At 35.1% G+C, this 17,925-nt stretch overlaps 1 protein-coding gene across 1 annotated transcript; it reads right to left on the bottom strand.

Annotated features, from left to right (window-relative positions):
* Positions 1 to 9,754: 9,754 nt before the first annotated feature.
* LOC128221481 (uncharacterized) lies at positions 9,755 to 14,453 on the bottom strand. The gene is made up of 4 exons (XM_052930088.1): positions 14,403 to 14,453; positions 13,946 to 14,061; positions 10,561 to 10,632; positions 9,755 to 10,012 (listed from the first exon to the last, which is right to left on the bottom strand). The coding sequence occupies exons 1-4, from the start codon at positions 14,425 to 14,427 to the stop codon at positions 9,755 to 9,757; spliced, it is 471 nt and encodes a 156-aa protein (XP_052786048.1). The 5' UTR covers positions 14,428 to 14,453.
* Between the last annotated feature and the right edge of the window lie 3,472 nt (positions 14,454 to 17,925).

Below are 17,925 nucleotides of genomic sequence, written 5' to 3'. Positions count from 1 at the left end.
TCTTGCATTTTATCTGAATGTTAGGTAGAACATTTTTATAGTTAATTCATATTTCATTACATTGGTTTGTCTAGAGGAGCCGTTATATCAACGAGCGAGCGACCAGTTATTGTAAGTTTAATATTCCAAGTTACAAATGGCATGCAGATTACTTGACTGATAAAAAGGTGTTATCTAAATATTCAGGCGATTTATCTCATCTAGCAGCAGACGAGCTAAAAAGAAAGCCTAATGGTCAGCGGAATGTAATGGAGTTGCAAACTATCTAGTGCTATAAAACATTTGCCTTATTTCAGTAGTTTTTCTTCTCTTCTGAGAACGATGAAACCTAAACAAGATCGTGCATCAGGAGGCCAACCTAACAGGGAGTAATCATAAAAAATGGCAGTAAAATACAAAACCAGTTGCTAATAGGACAGAAGGTACAGGGGTAAGCTCTTCAGGCAAACACCGCTTTTAAAGCTTAAACAAAATTAACAAAGCCAAACAGCCAATTAAAGAGACACACATTTCCACAATACAACACATATAAAAACATAGACAACAGCTATTCAATTAAAGTCTGATACATAGCTCCCCGGAACTAGACGACTGTAAGATGATGTCGCTATGATATACACGACCATACCATGTTGTTACGATGAGCTAAACTACTGTAAGACGATGCCGCTACGATTTACAGGACCATACTATGTTGTTGAAAAGAGCTAGAAGACTGTAAGAGGATGTTGCTATGATGTACAGGACTAAACTGTGTTGTTACGAAGAGCTAGAAGACTGTAAGAGGATGTCGCTATAATGTACAGGACTAAACTGTGTTGTTACGAAGAGCCAGAAGCCTGTAAGAGGATGTCGATACGAGGTACAGGACTAGACTGTGTTGTTACGAAGAGCCAGAAGACTGTAAGTCGATGACGCTACGACGTAGAGGACCATACAATCATGTTACAAAGAGCCTGAAGGCTGTAAGACGATATCGCTAGTATGTATAGTACGGTACGTTGTAACAAAGACCTAGAAGAATTTAAGACGACTTGGCCACGCTGGAAATTTGCGAAAATGCACATGAGCCTTTCCAATGACAACGGTAAAATGAAGCCAACCCTCTGAAAGGTCCACGTAACGGTAGTTTGCGAGTATCGGACGTATTATCATCCCAAGGAGAGGATACGTGCGTTGATAAGGAGTGACTGATGTACCCGTGGCCAAATTCACGATAATTCCACATCATATATCAATGTAAGTCATGGTCGTTAATCATTAAAAATACAATACTGCTTAAAATATATTTAGAACATTGTTGCGATTCGTTATATAACCCGACACAGTATTGCTTTAAAGTGGTTTTGTTATGCAATAAATACACGTTGTAGTTTAAATATGGATATATATGAATGTAGATATTGAATTGATAACAGATGTCCGAACGTGTACAAACTGTATCTATATCGGGTGTTATGAATGCCAGGGTTACTGACTTAGAATGGTCATCAAAACAAGAGTTTACTGGAGGTTGAAATAAATGAGAATATATGAGGTGTTAAAAAATCGAGGCGACCGTAATGGAGAGGACAGCGAAACAAGAGTTTACTGGAGGTTGAAATTAATGAGTCTATATCAGGTGTTAAAAAATCGAGTTGACCGTAATGAAGAGGTCAGCGGAACAAGAGTTTACTGGAGGTTGAAATTAATGTGTATATAACGGATGTTATATGCAAGTTGTTACGGCTGAATCACTAGTCTGTATCTGATTGTTTAATGCTAAACATCTTGAAGATAATCTTTGCTAAGTGTAGGGCTGAAACTGTTAAATCTATATGTCATGTAATCGCCAAAACAAAGTGGCATTTGTTAAAGGTAACTGTTTAACAATGTCTGTGTATATTTCACCTGTTCTGATTGTCATTCGTGACTCTTACATTCAATTGAATATGTCTTATAGATTTCAAACAGAAAGAAGGCAAAACACTTTCCTGGGCTGGAAAAATATATGCCACAGTTGTGGAAAAGGTCTTTGCCATGTAAACACGATACAGGCTATTTTAACTGTATTCTTGCAGTTGTAATATGTAAGCTGCTGTTCAGAATGGCACAGTGACTTATTTAAAATTTAACTCTCCTATCTATTTATAGCTTTCATGGATTCCCAACTGGAAATTCCTTGCTGCGTTGCTTTTCTATTTTTTTCTTTCTCTTGTACTAGTCTTTGTGGAATGTACACCTGTCTTGTATATCCAATTGACTGATCCATTAATCAGGTTAATGCATTCTTTGATTATATTTACGTTTTTTTCTTTATTCAGGTTCGTTGGGATAATGGTGAGGTTTGTGCACGACCTCTGGTTTAAACCACCAGTAAATTATCTTTTAACTGATCATTCTAAGGCGGCACCTAACACCTCTTGATACACAAACCTTTTTTTCATATAGTGGATATGTTTTGTGTAGTTTGTGGAGTTTTGTGCTGTTCTTCCATGTTTTATTTTTGTGATTTGTTTTGTTTTTGTGTTTCTTGTCTTTGGCATTTACCCAGTGCCATTAAACGGGGTTTTTGTTTAAACTTTTAGCTTCTGAGCATGTTTCAGTAGTTTTTCACATAAGTATTGAGTCAACATGTTGTTTCATATTTCATATAGAAATAATTGTAACATAAACAAATCCACAAAACTATAATATTTGCTTCCGTGTTTATTATTTTCTGACTATTTCCGTGCATTCGATTTTCCTTATGATGCACTTTTTACGTTCATATAACTTGAATATATGGATATTTTTTAATTTTTTATTTCAACTAACATCTCAAAAAATGGTAAGATAGGTGGGCATAGCTTATTTATAACTTATTTTATGCGAATCGGGATTCTGTATCAATCAATCAATCAATCAATCAATCAATCAAACAATCAATCAATCAATCAATCAATCAATCAATCAATCAATCAATCAAATAATCAATCAAATAATCAATCAAATAATCAATCAATCAATCAAGTAATCAATCAATCAATCAAGGTATTAATAGAGAAATACAGAGAATAACCGAAACCCTATAAAAGGGAGAGATGGGGTGTTGTGGGTAATTTCCAATCAATACTAGTGGTGTCGAAAGGAAATTCAATTACAGAAGGCATAAGCTAAACCTTTAATATTTCGTCATCACGGTCGGATTCCCGTGCATGTTTTTTTCTGTTTCGAGTGTATTGTTCAGTGGCGTACCTACATATAGGCCTTGTAGGCATGGGCCTACACCTTTTTTGAAAAATGTCATTATCAGATAACTAAAAAATTGCAATAAATACTAATAGCTACTCAAACACTTTGAACAACTATAAAAAGTGTTATTTTAACCAAAGTAAGTTCGGTGTTTAATTTAACTATGTGCAGGGTGTATGGCTTGATTATATTGTTATCATTGCAAATATAATTAAGTGTGTGTAATATGCATATAAAAGTCCCCAAACTCATTTATAATCATCGCGCCTACAAGTTTTTAGCTACACCCCTGTTTTTAATTTACAAACATTTCAATAACAATTCATTCAGTAAATTATATTTCTCGGTTGGTTATTTTTTTCAACTCATTCTGAATGAGTTTTTCTTGTGAATATGGACATTGTATTCTTTCCTGATCAAAACCTCACCCCATAAAACCAAAAATTAGTTACCATGTACTGAATGGCAGCGTTTATTTAAATATTGTTAATACAATGTACACTGAGTTGACACATTAACTGCTAACTAAATAACAAGTCATGAGTAAATAAATGGAGGGCGTGATTCCAATTTACTCATCTAAATTAAGCCATGTCGTGAACACTTGATAAAAGCATGATAACATATATTAGACAGATATTGAGACATTGCTAACATTTCGACACTGAACATTACACATACGTAAGAAAACAATACATTTTTTTTTTGTATTGAACTTCTGTAAACGATTGGTTTCCCATTTTAACAGCTGACATTTTTGCCACTTATGTTATATCTAATTTTGTCTTATTACATGCATGGGTTTCCCATAGAATTTCATCATAGTCATATTATAAAACATCTATTTAAGATCAGTACAGATTATCAGCGATTCATAGGGTTTAGGGTGTTTAATGATAGAACACACAATCTGTTAGCAATAAAACAAAATCTATTAAAATAATTATTAATAAACAGATAAACAATGAGTTCACATGTTATTAATTAGTGAAACAAATAAATAAGAAATAGAATTTTATCAACACACTTGAAATGAAAGTCAGTTTAAGATTACATAAAAATGGAATACATACAGTTGAGTGTACTTTCTATATTTGGAAAGCTGCTGCCGTTAAACGTCTTGGTCACGTGTCATTATGGTTGCCGACAGGGGAATACATCAGTTGGTGGCCCGAGAGAAAACACTGGAAGTTATCCTTGCTCTCATGGCCCGTGAAACTAAATAAATCAGTGAAAGAGGACATAAAAGATGAAAATGGCGTCTTACCTAATGCTAATGACATTGTGCTTTTTGTACATGCTAGCAAGAAGCTGTTACCATTTCGCTACGAAAACAAGAACTCAACAATGACGTCACTAACACAAAAAAGTACTTTGTGATTAGAATTCGTTACCCTTAGCAACATATGCTACGTAAAATAGAAAATGATAAATTTCAGCTGAAGGACAAACATGATGCTAGATATTTACCCGAAACACCTAATTCATCAGAGGTTCGACAATGATAAATCTACGAAAAGCATCATCTCTGGTGTACGAGAATGAACAACATCTGCTAGATTAAATAATAAACAGCTAGCGAAGTTTCAGATAAACAAAAACAATATGATACTAGCTATTTAGCAGATTGGACATGTGCTGAGGTATCAACAAATATGGAAATCAATCGGAAATAATCATAAACAGACTAAAGATATTCTAAGGTAATTTTGCAGCATTGTATAAAGAAAATCTATAAAAACAACTGTTAGACATACAATTTTCAGTCGGTCTAATTTATAGGATCATTTCATTTAAAAAGAACCTCTTATTCAAAATAAATACAAACACATGTATAATAAACATAAATTTGAAGTGATATACCTTTAAATACGTGCTAAATAATGCATTTATGGGAGCTATAAGTTACTGATTGTAATCGTGTATTTAATAGCTGAAAACGCAAAAAATGGTGGTGAATGCTAACAGATTAACGGTGATCTATTATCGTCCCATAAGGTAGAACCACTGTGTTTTTTGCACATTTCTTTCAAATTAATCTCGGTAATGTAAAAATGTATTTTTTATTTCGGAATAATATTTGTTTACAGAATAGAACGCATATGATAAAAACGATTATTTGTTTCTCCAATAAGCGGCATTTACGTTATGTCTACACTTGTATTGAATTAACCAGTGTATATAACTGTCTGGTCCTATTTGCCATACTACAATTAAACATTTCAGTTAATATATTCAATATATTCAGATAAGGATGATGCAACGTGAAATATGTACCCCCCTTCTGAGAAGAGGGGATATATTGCTATTCATATGTTGGTCTATAGGTCGGTCGGTCAATCGGTCGTTTTTCGATCGGTCGGTATGTCGATCGGTTTGCATGTCGTCGGTCGGTAGGTAGGTAGACCAAAGCTAGTCCGAGTGATAACTCGACAACGCCTAGACCATTGGTAAAAAAACTGTACATGGAGGTTGGGAAACACCAGTAGATGACACTTATCGATCTTGAGATCATCGGCTCAAAAGACAAGTTCACTGTGAACATACTACATATTACGTGGATATAACGGCAATACTTTGAAGAGAACTTGCCTTCTCAAAAGACAAGGCCAATGTTAATATACAGTCGAAACTCGTTGGCTCGATATCTCATGGCTCGATATCCTCGTTGGCTCGCACCAAATTAAAAGGACCGATTTTTATTTACTCTTTGTTCATATAAGTTTCGATCGGATGGCTCGATATCTTGAGGGTCGATATTTCTCCACGCTCGAAGTCGTTTTCGCGGTCCCAAACAAGAATTTCACACTTTGATTTGTTTGCTTGGGTTGATGTCATTTTCGCGGGTTCAGTTATGAATCTCACACCTTGATTTGTTTGATTGGCTTCATTTAGCACAAGGCGCTAATCGATTAAAATTGCTTGACTGATATTATAATTATTATCGAATTTAAATGGTTTAACAGTTTGAATAAACATGCCATCACTTTAAGTTCTTCTCTAATTGTTATCCATCCCTAAATTACTATGCATTTTGATATAACTTTTCAGCTATATTTGTGTAACCCACTGTTTACAATTGCTTGTTTTCGCATAAATGTATTTTTATTATAAATACAAAATAAAATGATATTTTCTAATAATCGAATAAGTCATATTACGAAATTAAGGGTGCGTAACTATGCCCAATAAATACTCTTCCTTCTCTTGCGGAGATAGCGTAGCCAATAACAAACGAGGTAAATAAGACTTTATGTCACAAATGAAAAAATAACATTCTGTAAGCAATCCCGCTTGGCTCGATATTCTCGAGGCTCGAAGTACTTTGGCCTGTCCCTAGAATATCGAGCCATCGAGTTTCGACTGTATTACATATTACTTAAATGTAACGGCAATACTTTGAAGAGTACTTGGCACCTAATTTTTGAAGATGAATTCCTCAAACAAAATATCGGTTGAATATAGCGTCCTTACACAACTAAACATTCAGTCCTTTGATTTTATGAAAATTTTGCAAGTTATCTTTAAAACCTTCTTTGGCAGGCTAGGAACGTTCCAGCATGTGACGTCTTTTTCTTCAAATGTTTTACATAGGTAATCATTTGGAAGAGAGGTTTAGCTAAAACATGTCGGTTTTATTTTCAATAATGTTTTCTTTATTTGTTCGCAGTTGTAGTACAATGATGCTTTTTATTATGAAACTCTGTGATCACACATACTGAAACCGTGTATTTTTGTGTGTGATTCCTATAGGTACTCTTGTCTGAGTTGTAATTTGACATTGCCTGAACCGACGGCTTGTAGTGGAGTTTGGGCATAAACAGTTGATTAACCTTTTTGACTTAAGGTTCATTAGATCCAAAGTTCAAGGTAATAACGACATTGAAAGATAAAACTCATTTTCGAGTAGTTACTTGACAAAATCTGCACCGACGATGTTTGTTTGCACATTAAACCCTTTCAAATAATACAAAAGAAGATAAGATAAAGGTATCACTTTAAGCTGCACTCTCACAGATATACGATTTTTACAACTTTTTTTAATTTTTTGTCTTTGAAAGAGCAAATTTTTGCGTAAATATCTGCAAACCAAAGATAAAAGATTGCGGACAAAAAGCAGATAGCAGATTTGCATATTTCCGTTAGAAAAATAATGTTGTATGACTTAAATCGTTACTAACGGATTAAGAACAGTGCATAAAACATGATTATTTAAACTAAAAAATAAAAATCTACGATCTATTTTTTGCAGCAGTCTTATATCACTGGTTTCCATGAATTTCCGCCAAAATTGGCTTGTTCCAAGACGAAAAATAAAAGATGTCAAAACGTTCAATCTGTGGGAGTGCAGCTGGAATAGAAATTAGTTGTCCAGTTTGCGCAGTGGTTAGCACATTCATTTTTCGTATAGGTGTCCCGATTTCGATTCCCGGCCAGGTTGTATGTGACATTGGTTGGTGGTTTACAACTCAAACAATTGCGTGTAACTTACTTCACTATCGTTGTAAATATAAAATGTTTAAACGTTTAAACAGAAAACAGAAAATGAACACTCAATTATTCGAGCGGCGTCTGTTGGGCGCAGTAAATCATCGCCAGCGAAACAACGCAAATTCGTCGTAAGTCCTACATGTATTAATACAACGCACTGCAATATGACATCATTTCTTTTATGTTTAAACATACGGAGAAATACCTCCGGTTTTTCAATTGGACAGAATAGGAGGAGGTTGCACGAGCAAAATGTTTTCCCACCTGAAATCCTATTCTTCAATTACACGATAGGAATAACACTCCGATTATGTGGCCTGAAAGTATATGCTTAGTTTAGTATATATTTTCCCCCTGAAACCAGGCCCAGTGGAACAGTTTTTATTATGCTTGGAAACGCCACGAGTGTGACTTAAATCTGCATCCTGTAATTGAAATTAATCCTTGCTGTCGAATGATCCAAATGTTGTAACTGGTTATGTAAAAATGGCGTAATTTCCAATTTTAAGGCAAAGAAACTAAACAACTAAAAAGCATGAAAAATATACTGATGTAGTGAAATAAAAAAATAAATAAAATTGCATCAACTTATAGTGTGCCTCTTTAAGTAAAATTACGTATTATATCATTTAAACACTGAAAACCGTTGCGATTAAGTGTTTTGGCATCTTTTCGTCTCCCCCATGCAAGGAATTAGCAAGCATATTTCCCGAAGGGCATTCGGTACTCTTTGGCAATTTTCCATCGAAAACAACCTCGGATGCATGCCGGTACATTAGTAGAAGTAGTTCGTAAAAAAATAGATAATAATGTTGTCTTATTGTAGTCTTTTAACGAGTATTTGGTAAATTTAAGTTTTAAATTAAAACTTTTAATTGATTGCCATTGGAATGTAATATTGCTTAAAAATTATGATTCATAACAGTAAAGTCATAAGGTTTATCTACCAAAATGAAAGTACTACGCAATCTACTTGCAGCGTAGCTAAATGTTAAGATTTTGACATTGTAAACCGTCACTAAACATCCGCGGTGCTACAGAAATAGCCGAGGAGGTCCGAATGCCCGAAGGTTGGGAAAATTATGCTGGCAATAAAATACTTAATGCCTTGTTTAAGAAAGGAATGTAAGTCGGGAAAATGGATACAAACAGGTCTCTATAATACTCTGCAAAATATAAGATGATAAGATGCTAAGACATTCCTGTTCACTTTTGCCCTCAAGACATCTCAAAATGTTACTGGAAATAAGCAATGCTTTTGTTTGCAAATGGCAACTGCTAAACAGCACTGGGTTTGTAAGCTCATTTAAAATCGCACTTAGCAAAAGCCCATTTGGCGAGTGATCCAAAAAGATTATTTTTTAGCATAGTGCACAGACAGAATGTAACCTTGGTAAAAGCTATACTGTAATTTTTAACGTGTACGAGTGTAAAATACTGTCACACGGGACACCCATTTGACGTCCATCTCGTAAGACTATAAGTAGTTTTTAATTTAAGTGTTGTGGTTGGGAATCGAGCATGCGACCCCCGTATTGTCAGTTAAGTGTGTTAACCTTATACCATGGATCCGCAACTTCAATATTGCACTACAACACGAACCTGATATATGGGTGAACTAAAAATATGATAGCCAGTCAATAAGAGGCACCCTTACGAATTAAAAAACAATCGGAGTACTTCGTTCTTTCTTTTTGCAAACAGTGAACGGGAATGTGACCATATGGACATGTCATCCAGGTTAATGTCATTATGCAAGTACAAGGAAAGAGATTCATACGACCAACAATAGTTTACAGAACGAACTATAACGCTGTTGTTTAAATGCACATTTATGTTTTAAATAAAATAAATAGAAATATAAAACGTTATTTCTGGTAAAGCAAATTGCCCCACTTACCCGAATGATATCTGTTTTAAGATATAAAATTTTAAATTACTAAGTCACAATACTTGTATTTAATTTTAAAGATCATTCCTTATTTTTAGAAATTTTAAACATATATCTGTATTGCATCAAAGGCTTCTAATACGGTTCAATAATTTTCCATTAGAAAGTTTTTCCGGTAAATGAATTGAATAGTATGACGTCATATCCGAATATGTTCAACTCACGTGGAATGCACTGGTTGAGCTGTACCCGGATATTGGTAGCGGCACATTCCAGACAAAGAACGGTGTCCTCCGCTGTGGCACGTGATTTCCGATTTCTGAAGTCACGTCCGGATGTAAGCGGAAGGGAGCGTTTCCCGATCACGCCTGGTGAGGATGTAAGTTCTAACATCGAGCCCTGGGTCCCTAAACAAACCTTTGTAAAAAGACGCGCATGGAGTATCTTGTTCAATTAGTGTTCTTTTTTATCGTTTTAAAGGGTTTCCTTATTGTCTAAGCTTAGTGTCTATGTTTTATTTTCAAATTAAGCATACTATATTAATACGGGGAATGAGAGGGTCCCGGTTGTAAAAGTTTCCGCCCTCACCCAGGAATTGAGATGGATGCCGGTCAAAAGTAGTTTCTCTTGTCAGTTGGCCTCTAGGAAATGGACTGTCGAACAAATCACTGTTCCATAGTTTTAACAATTAAACCAAAAACAATTAGAAAAAAGCGCCTGTTCTACTTACCTTAGCATCAGTGCCACCGAGTTTGTAGCGCTTTACTGGAAAGCGCCCCTTCAACTTACGTTTGCTTCAATACAGCCGGGATTTAAGCGCTTTTTGAGTAGCGCCTTTTCTACTGAGGTTTGCATGAATGTCACCGAGTTTGATGCGCTGTACCGAATAGCGCCTCGTCTACTTACGCTTGCGTCAATGCAGCCGAGTTTGAAGCGCTTTACCGAAAAGCGCCTCGTCTACTTACGTTTGCGTCAATGCAGCCGAGTTTGTAGTATTCACGATAGTTTGAGTCAAATAGCAGACGAGTAGCACATTTCTGGAAATGAATTGTAAGAACAAAATCGACATTAAAACAATTTCTATACTTAGAACACTGCTAACATAACTTGGTACTGATTTAAAGGGGTTGTAGGGTTATTGTAATTTTGTTATATTTCACCAGAACACGTCTAAATATGACGATCTGTGACAATTTCACCTAAAAAAATATTTAAAATATGCTTTAAATCGATGTTGCGAATTGCGATAAGCGATATTTTACAACGTTCCGGTAAATTCGGCAATTTTTTATAGCACCCCGCTTTGCGCATGCGCAATTGCCATTGTAATGCGAAGTATTCCGAATACGCTGTATTCGCGGAAATATTGACATTTCGTGGAACGGTTGTTTTAATTTATAAGATATACATGTTGTTAGCATTTTGATTTAATAAATGACGAAGTGTATTGTTGCGGGCTGCAGTAGTAGCACAACGAAAGGTGACAAAGTACACAATGTCCCAAGTGTTAGAAAGAAAGCGGACAGAAAGACATGGTTGTCGAATGTCAACAGATTGGACTTGATGTGTAAACCACAAAAAATTGTTGTGTGTAATAAACATTTTCATCGGAAGTGTTACCAGAAAAACCTCCGGGTTGAATACATGGAAGGTAAAATCCAATATGATCTCGTACCAGGCTCAGTGCCAACTATTGTACAAAGAGAAAAGGTAAGACATGTATTTTATTTCTTATGGTTTTATTTAATTTCAATACTCTGTATGAATATTTTTTAAAGCAGGCGTGGTGTGTTTTAAGTTATAAATATGATGACCTACATGACATGTACAAAGTAAAAAGACAATATAGGATATGAATAAATTATTGTCACATTCTACCAATCACATTAAAAAAAAATGATGACAGTTCTAAAAACCTTTTTTACGCAAACCTTCTAAAAATGTCATGTCCATTCATCTTATGTAGAATTGATAGTAAACATGTTGAGAAAATATAATAACTAGGATTAATTTGTTCCAAATGTTTGTGTTTATAAATAAGTTATGCACACATGGCATTTTTGTGAAAATGAATGATGTTGACTTGACCGGATTAAGTACTCATTTTCAGTAACCTTTATTATAGTCATTACTTTAGCTTAGAAAATTGGCATTCAGGTATAGGTTCCTAGTATTTTGAAATTTCTTGTGTATCCCTGCAGTCTCCAGTCTGCCCTTGTCATAAAATTGTCACAAAACTCTTTGACAGCCATTTAGATGTATTGGTCATTACTTATTACATGCTTCCATAAATATCAGTTAGGGACAAATTGGTGTCATATCTATAATGCACATCATGACCAGCCATTAAGTTATGTATACTGATCTATTTCTGCAAGCTAAATATAATTTGATCAACCAAAGTCAAAATTATCCTTTGATCTTTATTGTTTTTACTGCAATTTGATTTCTTTGTAGTGACAGATTTTCTTTTAATATTATAGTCATTTGTATTATCAGGGAGTCTGCTGTTTTATCTTAAAACATGTTTTTACCTTTTTTAACTATCAAATTAATTTGAATACAAACAGTAGGCTGTTGAAAATGTAAAATATTATATCTTGACAAAATTGTTTCATGAAAATATTTATTGAATAAATGGAAATTGAGTAAAGACTTGGAAGTTGGACTTGGATTGATGACCAATATGCCTAATGTTTGTTTCCTCAATAGACAGAATACTTACCATTAAACTTAATAATTACTTTAATTCATTTCATAGCTAATCTTGTATCAAATATGTACTAGTTACCCCAGCAACTAGTTTTTGCACTGTCCAGACAGTCCTGACCAGCTGCATGTCATAAAACATATGTTTTGCTTCTGTATACACAAACTTGACCAGCTGTAGGCCATAAAACATTTCTGGACATGAAAATTAAAAAGTGACTTTATGGTTAGTCCAATTGCATGTCATAAAATGAGCCCTTTCTGCAGGGCCTTTGAGGTTCAGTTAAAATCAGTTTGCAATTATATATATGTAAGAATATCTACACTTATGTGCAATGACATGTAACAATTGAGTTTTTTTTAATTAGTTTCAATATACGTTGGATTGAAAAAATGATGATTTATTTATCTTGTCAAAAACACTTTTTAAAGCTATTTTTATTCAGCAATCTTTATAATAAAATAATATAGAATAACCTAGAAAAAAACCCAATACTGGTATATACATCTAGTGCTTGCCATCTGCATGTTTAAACAGTTGAGCCCTGCCTTTAAGCTTTGATCTCTTTGAAAATAAAACTTCAGTACACAATTTCATTTAAATGAATTACAGCACATTCAGTTACTGTAAAGTGATGTTACCATGTTTTACTTTTAATACATAAAATGTTTAAAATCACTTGTAAAGGCCAATAGCATGTATTATCAAAGAGGTACGGATAATATCCCCCCCCCCCAGATGATTGCCCCCCCAGACATTAGCCCCTAGGACCATAGCCAGTATCCCCATCAGTTTCGGAATTCTCGTCGTCTGTATCTCGCTGCGGTTCAAAGCGATATGCCTGTATGTTTAAATCATCTAAATTCAATTGGTTTTCATCATCAGACGAAGAATCGTCGTAATTATTTGAACTATCGGCGTTATTGTTGTCCATAGAAGCCATTTTGACAGATGGGCGCTTACTGCGCATGCGCGGTTAACTCTCGCGATATTGGAACGCGAGCTCGCCTACGTCATCGGTCAAAGATGGCCCAGTGCATAAGCTGTATTACACGTTAATTTACCTGTCACATTTCATGATCAGTGTGTCAAAAAAAACCATCGTCACAAATAATCATGATACAAAACCTGTATTTATTAGAAAATCGTATTTTCCCATTGACTCTACAACTCCTTTAACCACTTTTTATCTACCAACTCGAATATTTATCATTCATTCTCTTAACAACTAGTGCTTCTTTAACTAATTCATTCTTGACTATACCACGTGCATTATTAAGCATTTCATTCTTCACTCTATGACGGGCAACATTAATCACTTCATTATTTACTCTATGACGGGCACCATTTACCACTTCATTATCACTCTATTATGAGCAGCATTAACCACTTCATTCTTCACTCTATTACGTGCGCTATTAACCACTTCATTCTTCTTTCTATTACGTTGATCATTAACAACATCATTCTTCATTCTGTTAAGTGCATCATTAACCACTTCATTTTTCACTCTATTACGTGCATCATTAACCACTTCATTTTCACTCTTTTACGTTCATCATTTACCACTTTCTTTACGTGCAGGGCTTGACACGGTTGTAGGACTGGCTAGAATATCCTGAAATATATTTCGTTATTACCTCGTGTTCTCCACAAATCACGACCTGGTCACAGTCTTTAGTTGTCGGGACGTCGTCACACTGATAGCATATTGGACCTAGTGCAAGTACCTGGCTGATGCAGGAAAGTGCCAACACTTAAAACATAAAACACATGCTTTTATTATATGCTTTCCGAAGTTTTAGTAAGTATTATTATATGCTTTCGAGTATTCGATAGAGATTTATCAGTGAATTAAAATTAATAGGTCACTGTTTTAACCAGAGAAATAGTTTTATTGTTCAAACTTTGAAATTTAAGCACGGACTTTCGTCTAAATCAAACGACTGCGTAGGCTTGTTTGAAGGGGGGGGGGGACCTAAGTGCCCCAAACGCAGACAATTACTCTTTAAAACATGTTAGGGTACCACCTTGAAACAGTCTACCCTTATGTTAATATTGCAAACGTTTTAACCTATTTACTAGCTAAAAAATTACCCCTCACTATAATATCCTTGTGCATTCTTTTTTCTTCAGAAGAAAAGGGGCAGATTGGTTCATAGCTCGAAGTTGCCTTAAATGAACTCGCTGTTAGATAGCGGAGATAAGAATATACTTACATAGGATAAGGTCAAGGGTTACTAGTTCATTCGTAATTTCACTTTATACATTAACTTCCACAAAAGAACTGTAACAATAAAGAGGCGCTTATCATTTTCTTCTTGTTATCATATTCATTCTTCAAAATTTGAAACAGCAATGACAATAAGTCTTACTTTTCTTTTTAATGCTTTACTCGATTTCAATCTTTATCAGACAAGTTTGCTAATTATTTTGACTTTTTAACTGAACTCATTTAATAATAAGTGTTTGTCTTGGTTAATGATCAGTTCAAATCGCGGCAATAAGCAAATCAATGTACGCTACTGCTTTTAATAACCTCGGTCAAATATAAACAAGATTACAAAACAATAATCGTGTTCGATCGAAAAAAAAGTAGCATAGTCAGTTAAATGCCAAACAAAATCTTGTCATTGTTAGAAGTTTTTGCTTAATACATGTTCAAATAGTATGGGCATTTATTTCTTCGACCACTTCAAATGTCGATTCGACCATTTCATATTTCTACTTTAGCTTCCTCTTATTTTGCGACAGACAGGATAGAACCGGTGGACGCGTTTCCATATTTATTGAAGGCATCTGACTGAAGCACATTTAATAACTTGTGTTAGCCTGGGTGATTAATATCCTCGTTCACCAATCACAGCAAAAAGCACGCCAATTTACGCTACTGCTTTAAATATCCTCGGTCACCAATCGCATCAACAACCACATCCGTGTACGCTACTGCTTTAAATATCCTCGGTCACACAACAAATAATTTTATGACACATAGACTCCAATATCAATTATCTTTTCGATTGTCAATTAATAAGCATAGCCGGTTTAATGCAAACTGAAATATTGTAATTGTACGTTCCACTAAATTCTGATTTAGGATCTAGAAACATCTGTACATATTGCGACCACTTCAAATAAGGATATGTTAATTCCTTATTTTTGCTCGCCTTTTCGCTGCGACAGACCGGTGGACGGGTTGCCATATTTATTCGTGATGGTATCCGTTCATTGGTACGGATTGGAGGCGCTTTGGGTTGAACTTCATGTTACCGACCTTAATTCCTTATAGGTGTTACATAACGCCATCAAGACTGAAGCTTACCCATCGGCTTAACATTGAATGGAGTCGAGTCTGAGCATTGATGAACAATCTGACAATATACTTGCGACTGGCGATTTCAACATACACATGCTGCATCAACTACGAACACGATGAGCAGATTAATTTGCTTTCAAAAATGATGAGCATCTCAACAACTTAAATCAATATCCATTTTATGGAGCAATCCAACTCTATTGACCTTTTGTTTGCTAAACATCGTTCTAGCTCTGTGGCTGAATAAAAAAAATCCGGATCAAATTCGGATTTACTGTCCCATTGTGACCGAACTTAAATTTGTTAAACTATCACAGTCATGTTACATTAGGTACATCTGACAATTCGACAAAGGTGACTTTGCAAATGTCCAAACTGATCTTCAGTCGACCCACTGAAACTCGCTTGTTAATAATGACGACCATTGCTGTCAATTTGTATAAGATAGTTACACCAGCTGCATCAGAGATCTTACCCCAAAAAGTAGTGACTATAAGACCAAAAATTGTTTTCTAGATGTAAAAGGTATTATAAGATAAGGAAACGCAACAAAGTGCCTGAAAAGTCTAAAGCTACAAACAACGAATACTCATGGTCATAATTTTAAACAACTCGGAACGAAGCAACATCAATATTTTGACAATAAATGATTGACTACCAAAATAAAATAACTGAACAAACCAACACATACAGCTAAAACAAATTAACGGATAAAAAGTGGTTCAAATTGTCAAACTGACAAACAATAAAAAACCCAAGTATTCTTACTTTGTCTCAAAAAGGTATTGAAGCAATTGCAGAAGAAGACAAAGCATCCTTTCTTTTGCTCGCATTCAAACTTCTTTAGTACTTCTCACGATCCACCAGAATTGCAATCTGCCACCTTATCCCTTCCATCAATTACTATTACGCTACAAGAGGTAAATAACGTAAAATCTAGGTGTGATTTTTCTAAGGTCACGTGGTCCAGGTCTAGTAAGTCCGAGGTAGTTTAAAGCAGACGCAGATGAATTACCTTATCCATTTTTTTAACTTCATCAACATAATTCTTTAACGTTTCCGTCCTCTCGAAAACATTCAAATTTTGCACAAATTTAAAACGCTGTGTTCACAAACTTTAGTACAATTACTTGATTTCAAACACAATAAGAAATCTTACCGTATCTTTACGACGACATCTATTGAGCACAAAATGAAGAAAAATAACTATATTTCGTGCAATATAAAAAACTTTTGACAGAATATGGCATCGATATCGTCTTCACCAACTCTCTTCTGTTGGTATTCAAGGTACTCTTCTTGACTGGTATTCATGCTACCTGTCGGATCAAAAGCAAGGAGGTGATGTTTTTAACTATTCTTTAGGCTAGAAATCCACAAACGCCGATGTTGCACAGGGCTTCATTCTTGGCTTTTGCATTATTCTATTATCCCACCAATTTTTTCATCCTTGCTGATGGCAACAGACTGGTATCTTTCAATTATGCCAAAAAAGAGTCGATGCTTTCCTCACGCAAACGTAATAAACAAGTCTATCAAGGAATCGGTATGGATCAAGTACCAGTTAGTCAAGTCAAAACACCACAGCACCTTGGTCTTTCCCTATCGGAGGATGTCAAACGGACATCACGTCTTTTGTCTCACGACGGTCTGGCAGGGAATCAAAATCCTAAGTTAGCATTTATCTTGCCAAGCCTGAACCCATGTATATAGCATTATTTTGGTCGCATTGTGAATACAGTAATGCTACTTTAGTCAAAGTCAAAATCATCGATACCCAGTCGTCTCATGTGAAGGTTTATTTTGTATGATTGTCTTATGACTATAAATACATATTCAAAATTGAGGTTGCCAGTTAGGATAGAAGACGTGTATCTGGAGAAACTTGCAACTCGGTGGGGCTTAAAAACGTTTATCCGGAGTAGCCTCGAAGTTGTAATACTGTTCAGTGAAATATCTAAAACACCTTTTATTGTCATAATTATAGTTATCACGGCTCCATTACGTATGGCCAAGAATAAATCCATCATCCTGCATTGAGATTCTGCTGAATCAACACTGACTTTATACAAACTCATTAACCATATTTTCACAAATCATGGAAAGTACTTAACTTCTCAGTCATCATTTTGAACCTGTCATGTAAGGGCATTATTGGAACCGTTTTCTAAATATAGATAATTCTCCAAATTATCTACGAGTTCTCATCTATTTAGATGTCGACCAAGTGGTTACTGACTTGTTGGTCAATCCAGGGATCACAGCTTCGATTCCCCGCCACAACACTAAACTACTTATCGTCGA

This window comes from Mya arenaria, chromosome 16 (genome assembly GCF_026914265.1).
Source record: "Mya arenaria isolate MELC-2E11 chromosome 16, ASM2691426v1".
Taxonomy (NCBI): Eukaryota; Metazoa; Mollusca; class Bivalvia; order Myida; family Myidae; genus Mya; species Mya arenaria.
Note: the sequence above shows the minus strand (reverse complement) of the source record. Positions and strands in the feature narration are given on the sequence as shown.